The 24,157-nt window shown below is 45.8% G+C and overlaps 1 protein-coding gene across 1 annotated transcript in view; it reads left to right on the top strand.

Moving 5' to 3' along the window:
- The window catches only part of LOC107123769 (cation channel sperm-associated protein subunit beta-like), a 90,538-nt gene that overhangs the window by 8,103 nt on the left and 58,278 nt on the right, over window positions 1-24,157 (top strand). Inside the window, exons 7-10 of the mRNA XM_015427116.1 lie at window positions 696-742; window positions 7,851-8,003; window positions 11,786-11,938; window positions 12,049-12,123. Of these exons, the coding sequence (XP_015282602.1) occupies window positions 696-742; window positions 7,851-8,003; window positions 11,786-11,938; window positions 12,049-12,123 (428 nt within the window). The remainder of the gene's footprint in view (window positions 1-695; window positions 743-7,850; window positions 8,004-11,785; window positions 11,939-12,048; window positions 12,124-24,157) is intronic.

Raw genomic sequence — 24,157 nt, 5'->3', positions numbered from 1 at the left:
CCGGTCACACGAGAGGTTTTGGGCCGGTAGAGGGACAGATCGGGGGCGCAGCAAACGGGCACGATCCCACCGCAGCATTTGGGAAGCATTGTGCTTGTGTCCCCGATCCGCCCCTTCCACCCAAAACCCCGCTGCAAAAATGAACCACCTACCGTGGTGGTTCATCCCAGACGGCTGCATCAAAGCTGGCCGTGGGATCGCCGCCGCGTCCTTTCGCCGGCGCATCCCCGGCTCCAGCCCAAACTGTGCATGCTCAGGCATGCGCAGTTCGGCAGCCTCCCCCTCCTGACTGTGTCTTCCTCCCCGGCATCTGATCGTGCCGGGGAGCAACGGCGCTGCTGCTAAGGGGATCCGTGGGATCCCGCCGCGGCATCTCTATTTTGGTGCGGCTGTAATTTGCCGCACTTTGGCCGGTGTTTTCCCTGCCGTGTGGCAGGGACCTTGGACTAGAGTAACTCTGCATAGGATTATACTGTTAGTGACGTTAATTATAAGCAGCCAGATGACTCCTGATTGTGTCTGCCTTATATACAGTTATTAGTTTGTTGACCTGACTAACAAAAATCATTTAACATGTGGTCATGAGTTCTTCACAAATCTTTACTGGAAAACTGGGTTGATCAATACATTTAATAAATATATTATAGAAATCCAGACACTAATATATGAATAATAGATTTCTCCTTTTCTTCCAGTGGATTATATTGCTGTCTCATTCAACAAAGATAAAACATTGAGCCAGGTAAGAGAAAAGATGAAACCCCCTCCCCATGAAGGTTACTTGGTTATAGGGAGCTGATTATTCAGTTCAGCACAGAAGCTGAAATGTAGGACAAAATTTGATTTCCTGAGTCTGACCAGGTCTTCATTACATTAGAATAATATTTGTTCCTTCATAGCTGCAGAAGTTTTGTCATGTTCGATAAAGGCTCAGTGAGAGGTGTGCACTTTAAAAAAATTCAATTTTGTTTCTTTTTTAAAAAGTTATGATTGTTCTGCTGCTCAAGATTTGTGAATCAATGAGCTTCTAAGGGTACAAAAGGAAAGGAAAGCTCATGATTTTGGTATGCCAAAGTTTCGGAGCAGGGGAGAGTTTATTCTGTTTTATGACATTGATTTGGGTGCAGTTTTCAGCTTCTGGAAGTTCAGCACCTGAAAATCATGCCCTTAAAAAAAAACACCAAAATTAAAACAACATATACCCTGAGGCAGCAGGAAGAGGAGAGAGGGTACTGTACTCCAGCCAGTCAACAGTGCATCAGCCTTTTAAATACTTTTTAAAGTTTAAAGAGTTGTTATTTTCAATGGATTGTAGACCTGGCCCTTAAAGAGTGTCCCTTTAAAGTTGAAAGGGCTGATGTGTTGAAGACCAACTTGAGGTGCTACTGAAAATAATGGGTGACACACCTGCATCTGGAGTTTAAAGACCAGTTCATCATTGTGGTACATGTGCTGTCCCATATGGGTGTTACATACATGCAGGCCAGCCTCCAAAGGATTTACGGTAGAAAGTCCCCAGTGAGTACAAAGCCCCCCACCCACATTTTCCTGCCATTTTTTGGCATGAAAGCAAGGGGGGAGGAGAGTCCTTCCCTCAGTTTGCTCTCTGCTGCCACTGCAAGTGGTCATCTTTGATGCAGCTCCTTTCTCTGTGAGAAACAGAAAAAAGTATGTTTTTCCTTTTTTTCCCTTTTTCTCAATGTTTGACTCCCATTTGAGGTTTTGTTGTTTTTTTATTTTTTTCTACAATCTTTCTTTCTTTCTTTCTTTTTAGCAAAGAGGAGAAGTTTCTTTTATTTCTTCCTTTAAAAAAACAGGAAATAACAGATAGTGGCAAAAGTGAAATCTCAGCGCCTCCTCAAAGTTAAAACTTATAAAAGAAAAGCCAGAGCTAATGGTTTTTCAGTATTCCCCCCCCCAAGCCCTCTTAAAAACTGTTGGGATAAACTCCCCCAGTCTGATGACCATTTATTGCCTCAGAGGAGCACTTTGTCTCCAAATGCTCCATCTGTAGGCAGTTTACTGTGAACACAAGACATAACTGGGCTTCTTGCCTTAAAGTGGCACTATAGGAAAAAGCCCTCCCTGGCTTGGTATCTGAGAGGCAAGCCAGCTCAGCCGTTCCAAAGTCCCATAACGACAGGCCCATGAACCTTTGGTTTCAGTGATTCTATGGAATAACCCATCATCTTTAGACTGGTTCCAGCCAAATCTGCCATTTTGGTTCCCGCTTTTGTTCATTCCAATAGAAGCACTTCGGAGCCACCAAACGCAAAGCATAAGCACAGACACTGTGAAAAATCTGCAACTTTTGCCTCTGCCAAAACCTCTTAACTCCTATAGACTAATGACTGCTGGCTCCTGTTAAAGAGGTACCAGTTCAAAACATTCCTTCCCCTGCAAGCTGTTCTCCACTTTTGGTGTGTTCCATGTCTGAAGAGGAACTCCTCAAACCCGAACCCATGACTTTGGCTTCCAGCCATTGTAGACCTGCTAGGCATCCTCCTTTTGCTTCCTTGGTGCATAATCCCAATCTCCCCATGGAACCTGAGCCTGAACCTACCTCCGTAACATGATTCTGATCCAGACTACGACCACTCCTACTGTGTGGATCTGGAACCTGGCTGGTCCTTGGAAACATCCTCAGAAGTTAGTTGTTGTAGATTTTTCAGGCTGTATGGCCATGGTCTTGGCATTGTAGTACCTGACGTTTTGCCAGCAGCTGTGACTGGCATCCTCAGAGGTATAACACAGAAAAATCTACATCTGCTTTGTTCCTTAACTTTTCTGGTACGATGCAGGGACACAAGAACCATTTCATCTTTTCTCACAACAAAAAGAATCTTCAAAACTTCACAGGCTAACCGCATCTATGATCATATAGAACAGGCTCTCTTACGTGAGAGAATCCATACTACTCACAGAGAACTTGCTGCCACAGACAAGGAGCTGTTTTCCTTGCACATCAACACCAGCCAGAAAATAAGAACTCATGATTGGGACAAGATTGATAACCTCACATACAGAAAAATGGAACATGGGTTAACAAGCCATACTTCCAGACAGAAGCAGAAGTTTAATAATGCATTGACGCATTGTCATCAATCTGATGAATCATAAACTCTCACCGGAAGAAACCTCCATCTTAGCCAAGGGAGGTAACTTTGCAGTCACCCCCACAGAAATTCCTGTGGAAGACATCATCACAAATGTAGAAGCTGCCATTCATCATCTACCTGAAGAGGAAGCTGAAGAAATAAGAGGGGAGACGACAAGGATTCTATGAAAAGCAAAGCTTCCTACCAGCAATATAACATGTAAGGAGAGAAACGCCATTAAGACCCTCAATGTGGATCCAGACATCATTATTCTACCAGCTGACAAAGGGAATGCCACAGTGATCATGAAAATGGAAGAATATAAAAATAAGATTAGAGAACTTCTGGACCTCACCACATACAAAAAACTAAAACGAGATCTAACCTGCAAAAATCATCAGGCAAATGAGCTCGCTGATCAGGAATTCCTCACTTCATCCCAAGACACACAAAAAACTATGCAAGACCGAAGCACGGCCACCACGGCTTTATGGACACCCTAAAATCCATAAGGACTCAGTCCCACTCCAACCCATCATGTGTGCCATTGGTTCCTCTACATATGAGTTAGCTAAATATCTGGCCAATCTTCTACAGAACCACATTGAAAATACCACAACATATATCAAAGATTCAACACATTTCATCAACAAAATCAGTCCTCTGAAACTCAACCCACAGGACATACTCATCAGTTTTGATGCAGCATCTCTATTTACCAAGGTTTCAGTAAAAGACATGCACCTGTTAATCAGATTTTTTCTGGAGGACATAACAGCCTTATTCAACCATTGTTTGACAACCAGTTACTTCCAATGGGATAACGAATTCTATGAACAGATGGATGGGGTTGCCATGGGAAGCCCTCTCAGTCCAGTTATAGCAAACTTCTACATAGAACATTTTGAAAAAACGGCTTTAGAATCTGCACCCGACAAGCCTACAGTCTGGTTCTGGTATGTAGATGATACCTTTATCATTTGGAACCATGGAGTGTTAGAACTGATGAAGTTTTTAGACCACCTCAGCAACATCCACCCAAACATACAATTCACCATGGAAAAAGAAATTGAGGGTAAACTTCCATTTCTAGATATCATGGTCATCCGCAAAGCTAACCTTCAATTAGTTCACAAGGTCTACAGAAAACCAACTCACACAGATCGTTATTTACACAAAAACTCCAATCACCACCCTCGGCAAAAAGAGGCATAATCGAAGCATTAGTAGACAGAGATGTGAATCACATTTTCTCAACGATGAACTAAATCATCTAAACCATGCACTTCAAGCAAATGGCTACTCCAAGAATGAAATCAGAAGAGCAATTAAACCAAAGGTAAAACAGCTGAGGAAAAACAGTCTCCCACAGGAAAAGTGTTTTTGTCATATATCAAAGGAATCACTGATCAGATGGGGAACATGAAAAAACACAACCTACAAACAGTATTCAGACCCACCAGAAAAATACAACAGATGCTACGATCAGCAAAAGACAGAAGAGACCCTCTCACTTCTGCAGGAGTATACCGCATACCCTGCAGTTTTGGACAGGTTTGCATCAGGACTACACAATGTAGCATCCAGACGAGAATAAAAGCACATGAAAGACACTGCAGACTTGGCCAACCTGAAAATTCAGCAGTGGCTGAACATAGCCTAACTCAAACAGGACACAGTATCTTATTCCAAGATACTGAAAGGCTGGGCAACACATCCAATTACCATGTCAGATTACACAGGGAAGCCATTGAAATTCGTAAACATAAACACAATTCCAACAGGAAGGGAGTTTAAAAATAAATAGGGCATGGTTTCCAGTCCTGAAAAACTCAAAATGTTCTATATCTCACAACAGCACTACAGATAAGATTAGAATTTCAACAGCCAATCCATATGCAAAAGAACTTCCTCAGGAAAGCTCCTCCATTAGCATGGCTTGTTGTTGTTGTTGTTCAGTCGCACAGTCGAGTCCGACTCTTCGCGACCCCATGGACCAGATCACGCCAGGCCTTTCTGCCTTCCGCCGTCCTCTGAAGTTTGCTCAATTTCATGTTCGTTGCATCTATGACACTGTCTAACCATCTCATCCTTTGCCGTCCCCGTCTTCTTTGACCTTCAATCTTTCCCAGCATCAGGGTCTTCTCCAGTGAGTGCTCCCTTCTCATTTGGTGGCCAAAGTATTTGAGCTTCAGTTTCATTATCTGGCCTTCCAGGGAACAGTCAGGGTTGATTTCTTTTAGGATTGACTGATTTGATCTTCTTGCAGTCCAAGGGACTCTCAAGAGTCTTCTCCAGCACCATAGTTTGTTCATCTGTAAAGGATAAAGGAGAAATAATTAAAAAGAAACTGAAACTCTTCTGCCCTGTATCTATATCTATTTGTCTTGTATTTTAAATTGCCTCACAATCAGCTACACCAAGGCTGAAGGGTTGCTAAAGCACCCTGCCTTATTTCCAATGGGGGCTGTCTTCATTCCCTGGAATGAATAATAGTGCAGAAAGCCTTATTTAAAAAGTGTACCACAATGCCCCACTCTGACAAACATAGCCTCTGCCTTCTGTGCCTGGGTGACAAACATAATGCAGAGGCTCGTTGAGTGTGCCAACAGTTCACACGGAAAGCAATGGGCAACAGAGCTTCCCCTCTCAAGGCTGCAGTATGGGGAAAAGCTCTGTCTTCTACAGATAAGCCTTTTGAACTGGCCACTTCTGCTGATCGGCCTTTGAAACCACCGTCAGTAGCATCAGTTCCTTCAGGGCTTCATTCCGGATCACCTTGATGCCACTCTCTATCTACAGCTACGCAATTTCTGAGGAGTGAATCGGAACCACTGGCCAAGAAGGCCAAAACTAAGACAAGGCATAGAGACAAGTCCAAATCTAATTCTCGTGCCCATCACTCCCAAGCGGTTCTGACCACAAATCCAGTACCCAGTCCTGAGACTCCTGTTCCTGACCAGACAAGAATGCCTTCAATGCATTCCACTTCCCCTGCATGCTCTGCCTCAGAAGGGTAAGTCACCTCAGTTCCGATGATGCTTCTGGATCCGAAGACACCACATTCAGATCAGCTGGGTCCAACTGCTTGTCCTCAAACTTATCCTTCCTTCCCTTGGCCACCATATCCGTACTATGTGTTCCTTGCTTACCTTCACAATTGGAGTGACTACACCTTGCCTCCACATTGGGCTGAACCTGGATCAGACCAACCCCCATGTCATCACATCCATCCTTCTGCTTCTCTATTGGTTCCACATAAACCACACCTATTCTGATGAGGAAGAGATGTTAGTCAGTTCTGAACGTAGTTCTGAGATACCCTTAGATCCATCACCTGATGAACAGGTTGGAGACTCAACACTGATTTCACTAAATAAAGATTGACATCACAGCCACTGAGCAGAGACCTAAGGATAAGATCCTTGGCCACTTATATGCTGACTCCTCTAGGCACTGTTGCATTCCCAGGGTTAGAGGGCTTTAAGGACATCTCCAAGGACATATGGAACAAATCTGTTTCAACTCCTGCCACTTCCAGACACGCAGACCGATTTCACACAAGAGCTGTGCCGCGGTCACGCCTCCCTTTGCCCCGCTTCTATTGGTCAATTTCCCACTCAAAGCCGCATGGCCGCATTTTGACCCGGGGCTTCGCCCGATTTTCTCTGCGAGTTCGTGATCCTCAAAAACCAGGATCACGAAACCACGGGGAAAATCGGTCACAGAGAATGTAAGCAAGAGAGTTCTCACAGAAAAGGGCAGTGCTCTCCAAGGGCAAACTGAACTTTCAAAACAGCAGGTCAATGCTGTACATCACACAGTTGATTCTGCTGCTAGGACAATCTCATCATCCATCATTCTCCATCACCACGCATAGTTTGTTCCACTGCACTCCATGTCGAGACAAGGCTTAAAGCAGAGGTCCTGCCCTTGGAGACCACTGCCCTTTTATGTGAGGACTTTGACAATACTCTCACACAAATTAAGAAAAACCATCAGACAGCAAGATTTTTGGGAGTCACACAGTCAGCTCCCCCTTACTTAAGGCAATGTTACTCCACCATCAGACAGCAGTGATAGCCAGCTCAGAGGGAAGAACGCTTGTATTCTTCATCCTGCTCAGAGATTCTTCTCCATCAGTTCTTTTCTAAGAGACATAGTAGTCCCAAGCAGAAGACCAGGCAATGACTTTATTCTGTAAAGGAGTCTAAGGGTCACCAAACTAAACCTGCATTCTGACTACAACAGTTTTATAACCCTAATCCTACTTTTAAGGATAAATTACATCTGTTCCTTAACCATTGGCAGGCCATTACCAATAATAATTGGGTCCTGTCAATTATAACCCAGGGCTACGTTAGGATGTTGGTCTTTACCACCTGTTCAACCTGTTTCACAAGCAGTAAACAATCTCACACATGAATTGCAGCCCCAGATTCTCTCCCGTCTGGAGAAGGAAGAGTTCCAAGTGGTCTTAAAACCTGACTTGTCTCCTGGCTTTTGCTCCAGGTTTTTCCTAGTGGATACAAAGATGGGGGCTCCTGTCCTATTTTAGATCTGAAAGAGTTAAATGTTTTTCTCTGGTTGACCAAGTTCAAAATGATAGCACTGGTTTCTGTTCTACAGTTATTAAAGCACAAAGTTTTCACAGTGCAATACATGTAGATCATAGGAGATATATGTCCCCAAATATATTGATACTACCCATTTGTTGTCTTGCTCTTCTAATTTGAGATATCTTTTTCACAGGAATCTACCTGTTTCTATAGTAAGGATCCATTTATGGACTGGCACAGTTGCTTGCCCCACAGAAAACAAGCTGACAGGCTGATTTCTAGACGGGTAGTTTCTTTTATGGTTGATTATCAACAGAATACTGGCATAGGCGTTTTAACTCAGCAGGTACAGTATGGAAGAGGAAACCATTTCAATTGATATATGTGTAAACATTGCAGTCAACACTAACAACTCTTAACTTTTAATTAATCCTGGTACAAGTTTTACTTCTGACATATTGTCACCTAATGCCGCTCAAGCTGTTTCCCAACAACATTTCCTACTTTAGCAGGTCTGAATTTGGAAGTGCGCTGCATCACCATTCTAAGTATCTCATTTGCAGACAACCCTCAAAGTACGCCAAGACCCGAGAGTCAGATTGATGAGTGTTCATTCATGTCCACTTGACATCTCGCATGTTATGAGTATGCCAGTTTCCAGGCATGGCATATATTGACTGGTACCTCTAGGAGGTTGCTTCTCTCAGGCTTCTCCTGCTAGCCGTTGCTGAGCCCAGCCGTCCCTTGGCCTCATCTTTTGTGTTGTTTTGGTTGGCACCAATAAATGTTATTGCATGGATTTTGTTTCTTGTTTTGCATTTTTGTTTGCCAGCATGGCTGTTTACAACTTTTTCTCATGTCCAGGAGGAAAGGGACGGCAAGCACCAAGATCCTCTTCCTCTTTTGCACTGCTCAGTTTGGCCTCCGTAAATCCTCTTTTGCCAGGAGAAGCTTGGGATTAAATGGCATTTGGCTGCCTGACCCCCTTTCCTTACTTCCCATACTATGAGGCATGCAGAGGCTGGCCCTGTCCTCCCTCCACGGATCACTTGTTAGGACTTTCCTCTTGCCTGTTGTCTAGGCCAACTGGTTGTCAGCTGCTTGAACCACTTCTTGGCACCTGTCAACACTGGAGATGGGTGAGCTCCTTCCAGCTCTCCTTAGACTAAACTCCTAGCAAACAGAGTGCTCTTTTGAGAAATCACTTCTTCAGCAATTACTTACTCAGAAGTAATCCCCCTTGCATTCAAGAGGACTTAGTGGTGACAGGAGAGGCTGTGGCTCAGTGGTAGAGCTACTGCTTGGCATGCAGAAAGTCTGAAGTTCAATCCTTGGATTAAAACTTGAGTTTTGAGCATTTAGCAGCAAGAGTGGACCTATAGATCTCGCATATAGATATTTTCTAATTTTAATACAAATATGCATACATATAAGAAAACAAAACAAATTCCCCAGTACTTTTACAAGAAATTGTAATAAGCAAATGGGTATATCCTACCAAATAAATGCAAGGTTTTTTTAATGGAAGGTGATGTTTTGAGTCCAAAAAATGAGACCTTGCATTCTGGGAAGAAGAAACAAACAATGGAGGATCATCTTGTTAAAAAGCAAAGTCCAAAGCTGTTTATAGCTTTTACTTAAAATGATGACACCATTAACTGATTGATATTTGTTGCTGATAAACACATGTTAGTTATGTTTGGTCACTCATTCTTCGGTTTTTATAAACATAAAGCCAGGTGCAGACCCACAGTTACAAAGAATAAGGCAGCCACAAGGGTTGTGTAAGGTGTAATTATGGAACCCTTATTTATTCAGCCTGACACACTTGTTCTGTTAAAACATTCTTTTTTAAAAAAACAGATTTATTTAGGTTTTTCACAAATATACAACCATTACATTGATATTTTAACATGTCATCTATGTAAGTCTATTACAGATTTTTATGCTCTATCCATTTGTAAAATTCTGCCCATCTTTCTTTAAACACCTTATCGTCTTTCCCTGACAAAATGAGTGTTAATTTATCCATTTCTGCGACTTTCATTAATTTCTCTACTATTTCCTGTCTTTTAGGTAGTTTTTCTTGCTTCCAGTATTTAGCAATCAAAATTCTAGCCGCTGTGAGCATATATGTTAGTATATAGTAATTATTCCCTTTATGTTCATTCGGAATAATATTTAACAGATAAATCTTCGGACTTAATTTTAAACTTATATGCAGCATTTCAGTTATCATATCATTTACGTTTTTCCAAAACTTATATATTATTTCACAGTTCCACCACATGTGGAGGAACGTCCCTACGTTGTTTTACATCTCCAGCAGTTTTTATTGGCAGTTTTATGTGCTTTGGATAGCTTTTCAGGGGTCCAGTACCATCTATGAAATATCTTGAATATATTTTCTTTCAAAGCTACTGCCCTCATTAGTTTCATTGATTTCCAAACTTTTGACCAGTCCTCAATTTGTATAGTTTTCCCCAAGTCCTTCATCCAAAGAATCATAACATTCTTTATATTTTCGTCGAAAAGATAATCCTCGAGGAGGAACAAGTATGTTTTTTGTATAAGTTTGTCGTTTGTGGACAACCATATTTTATCCAAATCTGTTTGGGTGTTTACAAATTCCCCGTTTTTATATTTGTTATATCTGTCTTGGACTTGCATCTTCTCCCACCATGTTAAATGGATATTTTTGTCTATTAGTCTTTCTAGAGGTCTCAATTTATTTTCTTCATCTAATAATACATCATATGATATGGCTTTTTCTTTTGACATTAATTTTGTATTAATGAATGCCTCCAGGGGGGACACCCATCTTGGTGTTTTGTTGTAAAATCTATATTTCATTTCTTTCCACACCTTAATTAATGCAGCTCTAATAGTGTGATTATGAAAGTTGGAGTGGACTTTATCTTTTTCGTACCATAGGTACGCGTGCCACCCCATGTAAAGGTCGTGGCCTTCTAGATGGAGTGTTCTCCAATTTTTTAACTGGATCCAATCTTTGATCCACACCAGTGCCGCTGCTTGAAAATGTAGTTGCTAATTTGGCAGCCCCATTCCACCTCTCTCTTTTTTATCTTGTAATATCTTTAATTTTATACGGGCTCTCTTTGGGTGCCAGATGAAAGACCTTACTATTTTGTCCATATCCATAAAGAATTGCTTTTTCTTCAATATTGGGAGATTTTGTGTTAAAAATAGAAATCTGGGAAGGATGTTCATCTTGATCGTAGCGATCCTTCCCATTAATGATAACTGGAGGTCTTTCCATTTTGATAGATCTTTCTTTATTTCTTCTCTTAATTTATTATAATTGTTTTCTATTAACATACTGTTTCTGTTCGTTAGTTTTACTCCTAGGTACTTTACTTTTTTTACTATTTGTAGGTTAGATAGCTCTTGTAATTCATTTTCTACATTTTGAGGACAATTTTTGGTTAAAATCTTTGTCTTTTTGTAGTTAATTTTGAGACCAGCCACGCTTCCATACTCCTCTATTTCCTTTAATAGGTTTCCAATAGTTGTTATCGGGTGCTCTAGTATGAAGACTAAGTCATCTGCAAAAGCTTGTAGTTTGTATTCTTCATCTTTAATTTTCAATCCTTTTATCGATGGGTTTTTTCTAATATTGTCGTTTAACGATTCAAGTATGAAGATGAATAGTAGTGGTGATAGCGGACACCCTTGCCTAGTGCCTTTCTGGATCTCTATTTTTCTTGTTATCTCACCATTTACTACAATGCTTGCTTGTTGTTTCTTATATATTGTTGTTATCATATTCAGAAAGTCATTTCCACATTCCCACGTCTTCAATTTTAATTTTAGAAAGTCCCATGACACGTTGTCAAATGCTTTTTCAGCATCTAGAAAAATTAACGCCATTTGTTTCTCAGGGTGTTCTTCATAATATTCAATTATGTTAATAACTGTTCTTATGTTATTTTTCATCTGTTTTTATAAACATAAAGCCAGGTGCAGACCCACAGTTACAAAGAATAAGGCAGCCACAAGGGTTGTGTAAGGTGTAATTATGGAACCCTTATTTATTCAGCCTGACACACTTGTTCTGTTAAAACATTCTATTAACTAACAAAATTATGTTTTTCCCTTCTTTTTTAGGATAAGAGATTCGTATCAGTGAATAAGTTAACAAACCACAAACTACATGAAAAAACAAAATTTCCAGAATTTGGGTTTCCAGATGCTGAGTTCAAAGCGTTTGGCATGCTTTTCCACCCGAACAGTCATTTTCTATATGTTTATGGGAACCAGGTGAGTATCAACAGAATACCTATTAACACTGGTAGATAATATAATGGTGATTACAGCGATGAAGATTTTTACTCCAAATTCTTTTGAAAAACTCTCCTATGTTTTTTTAGGAAAGAGACTTGAAAGTGTCACAACGCATACCTGCACCAGAGCCTGGGGCATTTATTTCCTATTATTGTGTTTCGGTTTGTGTTTTCTTTGTGTGTTTTGTGTTCATACATACAGAGAGCTAAAAGAGACGACACTGCTTTCAAATAGCTGCTGGGCAAGAGCAGTTGCCAATCTCATAGCCAGCATGGTACAGTGGTGGATTCTTGATCTGGAGCACTGGGTTTGATTCCTCACTCTTTCACATGAAGCCTGCTCGGTGACCAGGCACAGTTTTCACAGCTCTCAGCCCCACCTACCTCACAAGGTTCTTTCACATAAAGCCTGCTCGGTGACCAGGCACAGTTTTCGCAGAACTCTCTCAGAACTCTCTCAACCCCACCTACCTCACAAGGTGCTTGTTGTGGGGAGAGGTGCTGTTTCAAGCAGAGGCAAGGCTTGCTGTTGCCATCTCCATTTAAGGCTTTGGCTGTGGCATGCCTGACTGAAGGATTCCCATTCCCTTCCTGACTTCTCTTGAATCTGAGAGTCTGGAGGTGTGGCCTGGTAGAGACTGCCTGACTGAAGGACTTCCTCCCTAGCCTCTCCCTCCAATCTGACCAGAAGCCTGAGGGTGTAGCCTGGCAGAGACCAGGCCCGTAGTTAACAACTTTTTGCTCAGGGGGCCCATATTTTTCTCAGGGGGCCCACCACCAGTATGTTCCCTCTAAGCTGTGGAGTTTTGTGAGCAAACCTTCTACTTTGTGAGCTACTGCCTTTAAAGCTTCAGTGTGGCCCACAGGACAGGAATTAGGAGGGCGACTAGGCGCAGCTCCGCCAAAGGCAAGAGGCGCGGGCAGCCAGGGCATCCTCTTACCGCAGCAGCTTGCAGCAGTGGGTCGGCCTTGTCCTTCCCCGGAAAGCGGCTGGGGAATCTGGCGGGGGCCAGAGACTGCCTCGCCTGCGGCCGAGGAGGGCCAGCAGGGTGCCGAGAAAGAAGGAGCCCGCGGCGCAGCACAAGTAGAAGAGGAGACGGAGCAGGAGCAATGCCAAGCACTGCTGTCCTCCTGGTGCCTCTTCCTCCGCACGTGGCTGGCCCAGGTGGAAAAGGGACACCGCTAGGAGGCCGCCCCCGCCCAGTGACAAAGTGCAAAAAGATCAGAGAGACGGACAGCTATGTACAGATCTGTGGTCGCCCTTCTGCCCCACCTCCCCGCCCCGACGGAGGGGCACCCGGGCGTGATCCCCTGAACAACTTTGGTGCGCTCTCGGTTACCCCCTTCCCTTCTGCCCCGTGTGGAAAGGCCTGGTGAGACGGCAGGGATTGGCATGGGGTGAAACGGCCGAGGGAGGGAGGGGGCTCTGCCTTGGCGTCTCTATTCTTCCCCCCCCACTCGGGACCCACCGGACTTCCTTCGCTGCCACCGCCAGGCACCCCGAAGCCCCCCGCAAGCGAGAGGAGACGGGAAGGCTCGGGGCGCGATGCGCGTGTAAGAGGCGACAGGCCTTGCAAACCCTCCCCCACGTCCGCACCACGGACTGGAAGCAGTCTCGGGCCTCCTGGTCTGCCCAAGCATGCGGGCGTTCTGGGGAGGGGGGGGACGCAGCCCTTTAGGCCGCTCCGTCGAGGCGGCCAGGCTGGAGAAAGCGGGGGAAAGAAAGCGGACTCCGCATTTGCTGCATTGCAGCACCAGGGGGCGCTCCCCCGCAGCGGACTGTGGCCCCGCAGACACCCACTGAGGTGCAGCGCAGAGGAGCCCCCGAGGGGGGAGGCAGCGCTGCCGTGTTGAGAAATCCCGGGGAGGGAGGGGGGGAACCCACATCCGGGTGCTGCTTCCTTTGCTTCCTTTGCTGCTGCACTAAACGGACCGGGGTGTGTGTGTTGGGAGTGCGGCAGCAGTCCCAGCCCGGTGGCACCAGCATGGAGTTGTTAGCAGCGGCGTCTGCATCGGGGAACATGCTGCTCCAGCCAGCAGCGGGATCAAGCGCATCTCCCACCCCGGAGGCCCCCTCGCAAGGTCACGCGGCCCTGCAAAGACGCGGGGGGTGGTGGAGAAGACTTTGCAGGGACCCGCGCTTCAGCGCAGCCCTGCAAAGACGTGGGAGGGCCCGCCCCTGTTGCCTTGACAGAAGGTGCCTGTCATCGGGAGAGACGCGGGGGAAGGAGGGGGGAGCAGAGGATGGGGGGGCGCAAAACCCGCGGGAGGGCGCCACGCAGGCTACGGGCCTGGCGGTGACTGTGTGACTGAAGGATTCTCTCCACCCTCCCTGGCTTCTCTCGAATCTGACTGGAAGCCTGGAGATGTGGCCTGCCAGAGGCTGCCTGACTGAAGAACTCCTTCCCTCTCCCCTCTCCATTCAGAGGGAAGAAGCTTGGAGGTGTGGCCTGGCAGATACTGCTTAACTGAAGGAATCCTTCCCCCTCTCTGCCTTCTGGCTGATCTGACCAGAAGCCGGGAAGTGTGGCCTGATGGGCACCTGTTTTAAAGGCTTAGCTATGCCTGATTGAAGGAACATAAATCTTTGGTCTTCTGTGCAGTCTCACATGGGACTGCATCTATGGAGGCCGGCTGCCGGAGAGGAATTGCTAGCTTAAAACCACTAGGTGGTGGTGCATACTGGAGCCAAGGGCCATTCCTGCCCAAATGGTAATATACTCCAGTGCTGCCACACCTCCTTCCTTCAGTTTCTTCAGAGCTGGTCTTTTCTCTAGCACACGCTTATGATTGTTGATCTTTGTATGTTTTCTGCTCAAATTGTGAGTTGTTTCTCATGGGTATTATCACCAAAGGTTGTTCCAGCCCCTTGGAAATTTTCCCCTCACAGTGGTGTCCTCACCCAGAGGATTGTTTGAATCATGTCCCAACAAGAAGGATTGTTCAAAAAGTACACAAAATGTAGTGCAAAAACAACCCGAATGGATGACTACTCTGCCTGGGTGAGGGTCATAATGTGTCTCTGTGTAGAGCCTGTCAGAGGTTCAGGCAGAAGGCTAGAACCGATCGGGCTTCTAACTGAAGGCAGCCTTGTAGGAGAAGGCTCTCCTTTCCACTGATGATTCAAAAAAGCAGTTGGCTCCTGAATGTGCCAAATCGCCCTCAGCTTTTATTACATTGGTTCTGTCTGTGCAGCATTCCAAGCCCCATTAGTGCTGGCCCCACTCACCCTCTCCATTGGTTCCGAGAAGCTCCTCAGAACCACCAACTAAACAATCAAAGTCCAAACATAAGGAGAAGTGTTCGGAACTGAAACAGCCCTGGAACCATTGCGGCCAATCGTCAAGGAGGTTTTGCCTCCACCAAAAACACCAGCAGGAGCGCTGGGGTTGGGGGAAGCTCGGTGAGCCCTGCAGGCGGGTTTCCCGGGCCTGCGCCAGAGCGCTGGGGCTGGGGGAAGCCCGGAGAGCCCCGCAGGTGGGTTCCCCAGGCCCGCGCTGGGGTAGGCCCAGAGAGCCCCGCAGCCGGGTCCCACGGGCCCACGCAGGAGCGCTGGGGCCGGGGGCAGCCCGGAGACCCCCACAGCTGGGGCCACTGGTTGCCATCTTTCCCTCCTTTTCTTTCTCTCTCTCCCTTCTCTTCCTTCCTTCCTTCCTCTCTTTTCCTCCTTTCCTTCTCTCTTTCTTTCATTTCCTTCTTTCCTCTTCTTTCCCTCTTTTCCTCCTTCTTCCCTTATCTTTTTCTTTCTTTCCTGCCTTCTTCTCTTCTCTTTTTTCCTCCTTTCCCTGTTTCCCTCCTTCTTCCCTTCTCTTTCTTTCTTTCCCTCTTTCCTGCCTTCTTTCTCTTTCTTTCCCTCTTTAGTTCCTTCTTTCCATCTCTCTACTCTCTCTCTTTCCTTCCCTCGTTCCTCCTTCTGTGGCCCAACTCTAATGAGAAGGGGTTAAAACTTGAAACCCCTTCTCTCTTTGCTCCCCCCCCCGCAGGCCAGCTGGGGAAGGGAAGGGGAGGCTTTTGAAGATGCCCCCCCTTTTGCTTCCCCTTCTGACATCACTTCCGGTGATGTCAGGGGGTGTGGCATATGCTAATAGCCTAGTAGCTCATTAGCATACCATATGCTAATGAGCTCCTGCAGCTCTTTTTCTACGAAAAGACCCCTGGGTGTAATCTTTTGCAGGATTCTGGCTTTAAGCCTTGACAAGATGTGTCCCAGGAGCTGCTTCCAGAGCAGGTGGAGCTGCTTTCCTCGCAGACTATTTAAACCATGGGCTGGGACCAACCAGTTCACAAGGCTGTAACCCTTGGGTGATCCAGGTCCTCCTGATTCTGCCTGCCCTTGTAGTTCTTATCTTGCCAAGTAACCCAGTTTTCAGGGAGACCAGGAAGTCAGAACATAATAATGGAAAAATCCAGAATTTGATTGGGAGGTTTATTCTCAGCTCTCTGCCTGCAGTTTGTTTATGTTTCCTGCAAAACTGAAAGGGCAGGGAGAAAGGGGCTGACCCAATATTTCTGAAACAGAAAAATGTACCCGAAATGAATTTTTGAAACTATATCAATGCTTCTCAAGCTCTATGAAAATGATAATCATGGCCTTTCTAATACTGAACTGAAAATGAACAGGTTTAAAGTTTCCACCTCTCCCACTGAGCAGTGAAATATGGTGGATTTCTCAAGGAGAGGAAGGTGTAGGAGGACTTGCTAAACAAGGATGGGGGGGACGACATGGAGGTCTGCCTAGGGGACTGACCCAGTTTGTTGCACCACTTCACCACTTCTTGTGTAGCATGGTAATCAGAATTGTGTTATACCGTGCTACACGAGAGGAGTGATCCAATGAACAGTGTTGGGCCCCTTGTGGGCAACCCAGCATTCCTTCAAGGGGTCAGCTCCTTGCTCTTGATCAGTGGCTGTTCAAGCATCCCAATCTGTAGTGCCTATTTCAGTGCCCATGACTGGATTATTTTCTGTTCCCGTCTCCTCTATTTGTATAATTTATTTAGTAGTATTATGCTTGGGCTGTTCCCTATACATAATTTTCATGTTCAATGGTACTTATGCCATGGCAGTCCTGTCTATATTAAATGAAGAGACTAGCTTTTATATTCAACTTTTTTGGTTTTATAGGTATGGCTTTCTGAAGACGGAGGAAACACATTCCAACTTTTAATTAAGATGGTGAATGAGACTGTTGTAAAGACAGATACGTGTGTTTACACCCAGGCAATTTTATTTACGACTGATAAGGGGAGTGTTTTCTTTACCAAGGCTGGTAAGAACTTCAAAAGAATGCTGAGCCCTTGGAATAGGAAGTCATGCATTACAATACTAGGGAATACAGAGAATAATAGGAGAATAATAGAATATCAAAAAGGAGCTGGGGCCGGTGGCAGCCCCACTCTTGCCCTGCTAAAAGATTTAAAGGGCCCTCCAGCTGGTCGGCGGGCCATGTGCTCCCACAGATCAGCTGAAGCCCTTTAAATCTTTTAGCAGGGAGGGAGAGGGGTGGCCATGGCTTGGGGGCATCCCCACCCATCCACAGAATGCCCCCCAATCTCCCCATTGGATTGATGAGGGGTCCTGGCAACCCTATCTATTTATTCAATAGCGAAAGTGTGGCACCATCTGTGGATACCTAAATCTGTGGATTGGTGCTACACTTACCCCAAACAGATAGTTCTGCAAACTTGGGGTGGGTGGGTTAAACCCCCCCCCAATAAAAGATCATTCTCTGTGCAAGTGCAGAGAATGCACCTACCTCCTGAGCAGTTGTTTCCTGGTTCTAGCAGCCTGGGAGCTGCACTAGGCCCAGTGGCAGCTGTCAGAGCCCGGGAGCTGCACTGGCCAAGCAGTGACTGTGCTGGAGCCCAGAGGCTGTGTCAGACTAGACTGCTGTCTTTGGAATCTTAGACATTGACTTAAAAGCTGTATATCTCAACTGTATATCTTTACAAGGGAAACCTTCTTACAAGGGGTACCTTACTTTGTATTTTAACTAATTTTAATTCATAGTTTATGTGCTCTGAGTCTGATCAAGATTACTTCTCCCCTGGCCTTTTGGTGTCTGTGCTCTGGGTCTGAGGGATGCGTGTATGGGTGTTTGCATGGTTCTTTTCCTATGTTCTAGGGCATCATGAGGCACTAGATGACCATAGGATTCTGCCTGTAGCCATACCTGTAAGATAACCATCTAGGCCTCAATTTCTTCTTAAGACGATTTTAAAGTGCAGCATAGTGGGCTGAGGTGCTCTTATGTCCCCCCCCCAATGCCTTTTCAAGTTATTTTATTTATTTAAAACATTTATTAGCTGCCTTGCTACCTTACATAGCTCAAAGTAGTTTGCAATATATAAAAAACAAAACTTCAAAATCACCACTCAGGACTGCTAGCTTCGCTTGTTTTGTTCCCATTGTTGCTGGGGGGGAGGGAATTCCTTAGGGGAGAGGGCTGGTGTGAGTGAGTGAGAGAATGAGACCTACAACATCCAAGCACCCGAACGGAGAGACGTGGATGCCTTTATGCAAACCCTGCACCGTCAATTCGAGGACCCACTTGAGTTGGAGAAGGCACACACCCGCCTCTGTGGTTTGAGGCAAGGAAGTCGGCCTGTGCAAGAGTACTCAGATGAAAAAGTCCTATGCAGCCAAACTCCAGAGGTGGCTCGAAGAAATCCTGATTGAGTTCTACAGAGCCGGTCTGAACACCACCATCCTGGAGAAGGCACTGACCCAAGACAACCCACTAACTCTGGGGGTGGGGGTGGATACAGGTGGCCTGCAAGGCCAAGAACCAGCACAACATGGTGAAGTTGTACCAGCACAAGACCCTGGGAAGAGGGACCAGGAGCCAGAAATCTTTTCGGGGCAGAGGACCACTGCCCGGGGGTGATCAGGAGAACTGGATCAGGCTCGGGCTATGTCTACACTGCAGGAAGTTGGGCCACTTCGCCGCAGAGTGCCCTAGAGCCAAGAGTGTGGAAAGGGAGTGATGGGAGGAACCAAAAGAAAAGAGGACCAAGATGCCCGGGAAGCATCCCAAGACCTCGAAAGCTCTTCAGGCTGAAGCCCGCGACACACTGGAAGGGACCTCATTAGGGCTGCCAACTCCCCCGGTAGGGCGGAAATCCCCCGCCCCGGAGGCTCCGTTCCCAGACGCCAGGGAATCGGGGCCCGGGGGGAACCCCGCCCCAGCGTGCGCGTCACCGGAAGTGACGTCACACGCTGGGGGCGGGGCCACACCATTTGAGGGGGAAACTCTTTGTTTTCCCCTCAAATGGTGTGGCCCCGCCCAGCGTGTGTTGTCACTTCCGGTGACGCTCCGGTGGTGCGCGCACGTTCCCGACCATCTCCCGGAGCAGCAGGACGCTCCCCCGCCGGTAGGATTTTTTCATTTGGCAACCCTAGACCTCATCATCCAGTGTTGGTGAAGTACAGTCAGTGGGAAAAGGCTGGGATCTACTGTGAAGAGTGCCAACCAGCAGGTCCAAAACCCCCTGGCACATGAATCAGTGAGACATATCTCCCCCTTGTTCTATCTGACTGTTACCATGATTAATTAGCAGGTGGTGGTTATAATGGTGTTTTTAGGATTAGTTGGAATGAAATGGTACAGTAAGGTGGTATAATTTATGACTAATTTAAAGTTTATAGTGCTAAGTGTGTGTAGGTTTTAAACTGCAGATTTACAGGAGAAAAATTAAGATATATGGAAGGGATGAAATGTTTCTCTTTGTTGGAATGTATTGACCCTGAGAAGATTGTTATATCTTAAGATCAGTTTAAAGTTTATAATGTTGAATGGGTGTAAGATCTAATTAGCAGGTGGTGGTTATAATAGGGGTGTTTTTAGGACTGGTATAATTTATGGTTAATCTAAAGTTCATAGTTTTAAGTGTGTGTAGGTTTCAACTAGAAAGTGGTAGTTATAGTAGGGGTATTTAATTAACATGAACGCTATTGAGGCTGACAATGGAAAATTTAATAAGATTTTAAAAAACTAAAAATGCATAAAAATATATCTCATATTTATATTAAAAACAAGAAATTTAAAGGCTAAAGGAGTAAGTAGAAATTTTAGTACTTGTCTTGAGAGGATAAAGTTGATGTTGAATGCCAATTTGTTAAACTAATTATAAAAATAACATGTATAAGATCATTGTTTAACAAATGAGGTAGTTATATTTTGAAAAACATCTTTAGTCGTTGTTTGTACTCGGATTGGAGTTGTTTTGTGGGCTGGATATAAGAAAAATGTAATCTTTTGGCTTTGCTGGATTGTTGTTAAAATCTTATTTGGTTTTGTTTTTTGTTTTTAGGTTAGGTATTATGGATGGTGTCTTTGTGTAAATGTGTAGGTTATAAAAAAGGTAAAGGTTCCCTTGCTAGAAAGCCAGTCGAATCCGACTCTAGGGTTGTGGTGCTCATCTCCGTTTCAAAGCCGAAGAGCCAGCGCTGTCCGAAGACGTTTCCGTGGTCATGTGGCCGGCATGACTAAACACCAAGGTGCACGGAACGCTGTTACCTTCCCACCAAAGTGGTACCTATTTATCTACTTGCAATTTAAGAACATAAGAACATAAGAGACGCCAATGTTGGATCAGGCCAAAGGCCCATCCAGTCCAACACTCTGTGTCACACAGTGGCCAGAAATACCAGTGCCATCAGGAGGTCCAGCAGTGGGGCCAGGACATTAGAAGCCCTCCCACTGTTGACCCCCCCCCCCAAGAACCAAGAAGAAAGAGCATCACTTTGACTAAACACCAAGGCGCACGGAACGCTGTTACCTTCCCACCGAAGTGGTACCTATTTATCTACTTGCAATTTCTTGCTTTCGAACTGCTAGGTTGGCAGGAGCTGGAACTAGAGACGGGAGCTCACTCCGTCATGCAGCACCCGGGTCTCGAACTGCTGAACTACTGACCTTCCACAGCCTGCAGTTCAGCGTCTTAACCAATAACATACTATGAAAAAAACAAAACCCTGCTGTATGAACATGGGCTGGACCACAGTTTTCCTAGGCAGAGGCTTCCAGGCAGGAATAAGAGGGAAAACTTAAGATAGTGGTAGAGAAAGGTTGCTGTTGGGTGGGAAGGAGATAGGGTTACCAACTCCAGGTTAGGAAATGCCTGAAGATTTGGAGAGTGGAGCCTGGGGATGGTGAGGTTTGAGGACGGGAGGGTCTTCAGAAGGGTATAATGCCATAGACTCCACCCCACCCTCCAAAGCAGCCATTTCTTCCATGGGAACTAGGGTTGCCATCCACCCAGAATAACAGCTGATCTACAGAATACAGAGATCAATTCCCCTGGAGAAAATGGCTGCTTTGGTGGGTAGATTCTATGGCATTATACCCAGCTGAAGTCACTTACCTCCCCAAAGCTCGCCCTCCCAAGGCTCCACCCCCAAATCTCCAGGAATTTCCCAACCTGGATCTGGCAGTTGTGCATGATTTCATGCATAAAACATTATTCTGTTTTCTTTTGCTCTTTCATTGTAGGTATATACAGATATGCCAAGCTTACATCTGTACCACACAGGGTCTTTAACGTGAATTTTGACCACTTGGGAGTTTTAAGTCTTATTACCGTGGATCAACAAACTAGAGGCATCCTAAAAGTTCAGGACATGGATGAGGACAGTTTATTACAGGTTTAATATACATTTGATGTGCTAATCACTTTAAATTATTTTTATGTGAAGATGATCATCTATTCTTCAGAGAATCTAATCAGGAAGTTAATGCTACTCTGATAACTGGATTGAGTCCCACTTCACTCCATATCCCCGCCTACGTATGCTCATAAGACATTAAATTCTACAAAATATTGATTTATTTATATTAACATACTAATTAGATTCCAGAAGAATAGCCATGCTGGTGAATTATAGCAAAAACACGCACAGACACACAAGAAAAAGTCTGCAGTAAGACGTGTTCATCCCTCTTCTTAAAATCCTTATCTGAATCCCTGGTCTCTGTGCTCCTGCCTTCAAAGGTGAGGTGCAGAAGTCATTTCGGGGGGGGGGGGGAACGCGTGGGGGATCGCAGTTCCCCCGGGTGAGGTGCGGGGGGCGGGACACACGACAAAGCCCTGCCCCCTGCTTCCGGCTGCCCCGCTTCCAGCCCTCATTCAGCCAGGAGGAGGCAGGAGAAGAGGGAGGGTAAGTTGCTTCCTCCCCGCCTCTCCCCACCCCTGCCTGCCTGGGGCCAGGGAGGGCCTTGGCAGGGCTTCCTCGCACTCCCGCCGGCCTTGCAGGTCCACCACCGGGCCCCTGATGTCAGGGGGTGTGGCATATGCTAATGAGTTATGCTAATGAGTTCCCCTAGCTCTTTTTCTATGAAATGACCCCTGGTGAGGTGGGTGGCAATAGGTGAAATTGGTGGCAAACAGAGCCTGGATTTCCTCAATGGTAGCACCTCACCTTTGGAATGTCTTCCACCTTGTGGTTCACCTGGTACCTCCTGTACTTTTCTTCAGGTGACGGGGCAAAACATTCCTTTTTAACCCAGGCTTTTAACAAGGGTTTTAATATATTGGGTGTTTTATGCTCTGCTTCTTGTTTAAAGTCTTTATCAACATCAGAGGTCATTTTGGGGGGGATCGCGGGGGATCGCAGTTCCCCCGGGTGAGGTACGGGGGCGGGGCACATGACGAAGCCCCACCCCCTGCTTCCCGCCGCCCCGCTTCCGGCCCTCATTCAGCCAGGAGGAGGCAGGAGAAGAGGGAGGGTAAGTTGCTTCCTCCCTGCCTCTCCCCACCCCTGCCTGCCTGGGGCCAGGGAGGGCCTTTGCGGGGCTTCCTTGCACTCCCGCCGGCCTTGCAGGTCCACCGCCAGCCCCCTCATGGGACTCCGCAGTGGAGCTGCAAGGCCGGCGGCGGCCGGGACCGTTGGGGGCGGGGTGTGTGGCCTTATGACACACTTCCGGTGATGTCAGAGGGTGTGGCATATGCTAATGAGTTATGCTAATGAGTTCCCTTAGCTCTTTTTCTACGAAACAACCCCTGATCAACATCTTTTTCGACTGCTCAGTGTTTGTTGAATGCTGTATATTTACCCTGGCTTGTTTTTAAGGGCTTTGGCTTTGCTTTGGTATGATGTCTCTTTGTTAATGGTTTCATTTTATTGTTTTAGTTGTAAGCTGCCTCGTGTAAATCTCTGGAGAGGTGGCCCACAAATTTTCCAAATAATATATAAAAATCATGGTTTGTCATGGCCTTAGAAGTACATGTGCTCATGTTTCTCCAGGGACTAACCCATCCCTGACTGGCATGAAAGACATCTGATAAACTAGCACCAGCTGCATGGCAGCTGCAGGGGACTGCCAGCCAAAGCATGACACAGAAGTAGAGCTGGCAACCTCCAAGTGGGGCCTTTAGATCTCCCAGAATTACAGCTTCAGATGACAGATATCAGTTCCACTGGAGGAAATGGCTGCTTTGAGGGTGAGCTCTGTGGCATTATACCACACTGAAGTCCTTCCCCTCCACAAACCTTGCCTTCCACAGGCTCCACCCCCCAAATCTCCAGGAATGTCCCAACCTGGAGTTAGCAACCCTACAAACAAGTATCTTAGTGGCCAGAGTGTCTACTGATTTCTCATGAAAGGCCAGTAATTTGCACTGCTTGCCATGTTTTCTTCAAAAGGGCCTGGGAAATGGCCAATGAGGATGTGACTGTTTGTTCTAAGCACTGATGGCAGGGGGCCAATAGGAGGAGGAAGATAAGGCTGTGCACAGATTCCTCCCTCTCCTGGTATAAGGCCATGGGAAGAGCCCCAGTGCATACATCTTGGAGATCGATGACTTCTGCCTTCCCAATAACACAAAGGTTTGTGTGGTGTACAGATGAGGCAAAATGGTACACTGTGATTTTCTGGGAAATAGGAAGTCCTCAAGCTCTGAGCCATGCATCAGTGGATGAAGGGGTAAGCCCATTGACTTCCAAGGTTCTTTACCAAATCAGGATTTGCCATTATATCTCAATATTGGGATATTTGGTTAATATAGCAGAGTTTTGCTCAGTCATAGAAGTGTGGTACTGAGTGTGGTAAATAAATCTCCCAAGAAGTATATTGCACGGAAGGTAAACTTAAATTTATTCAAATAGATCTAGTTCACATTCAGGTTGCAGTCAAGAGAAGAGAAAGAAGCCTAATCCAAAGAGGACTTTCCCTATCAGAGATGGCCAGCTTGTCCAG

Source organism: Gekko japonicus, unplaced genomic scaffold (assembly GCF_001447785.1).
Source record: "Gekko japonicus isolate JY-2015 unplaced genomic scaffold, Gekko_japonicus_V1.1 scaffold256, whole genome shotgun sequence".
NCBI classification, from domain to species: domain Eukaryota; kingdom Metazoa; phylum Chordata; class Lepidosauria; order Squamata; family Gekkonidae; genus Gekko; species Gekko japonicus.
This window is presented reverse-complemented; position numbering and strand designations above follow the sequence as displayed.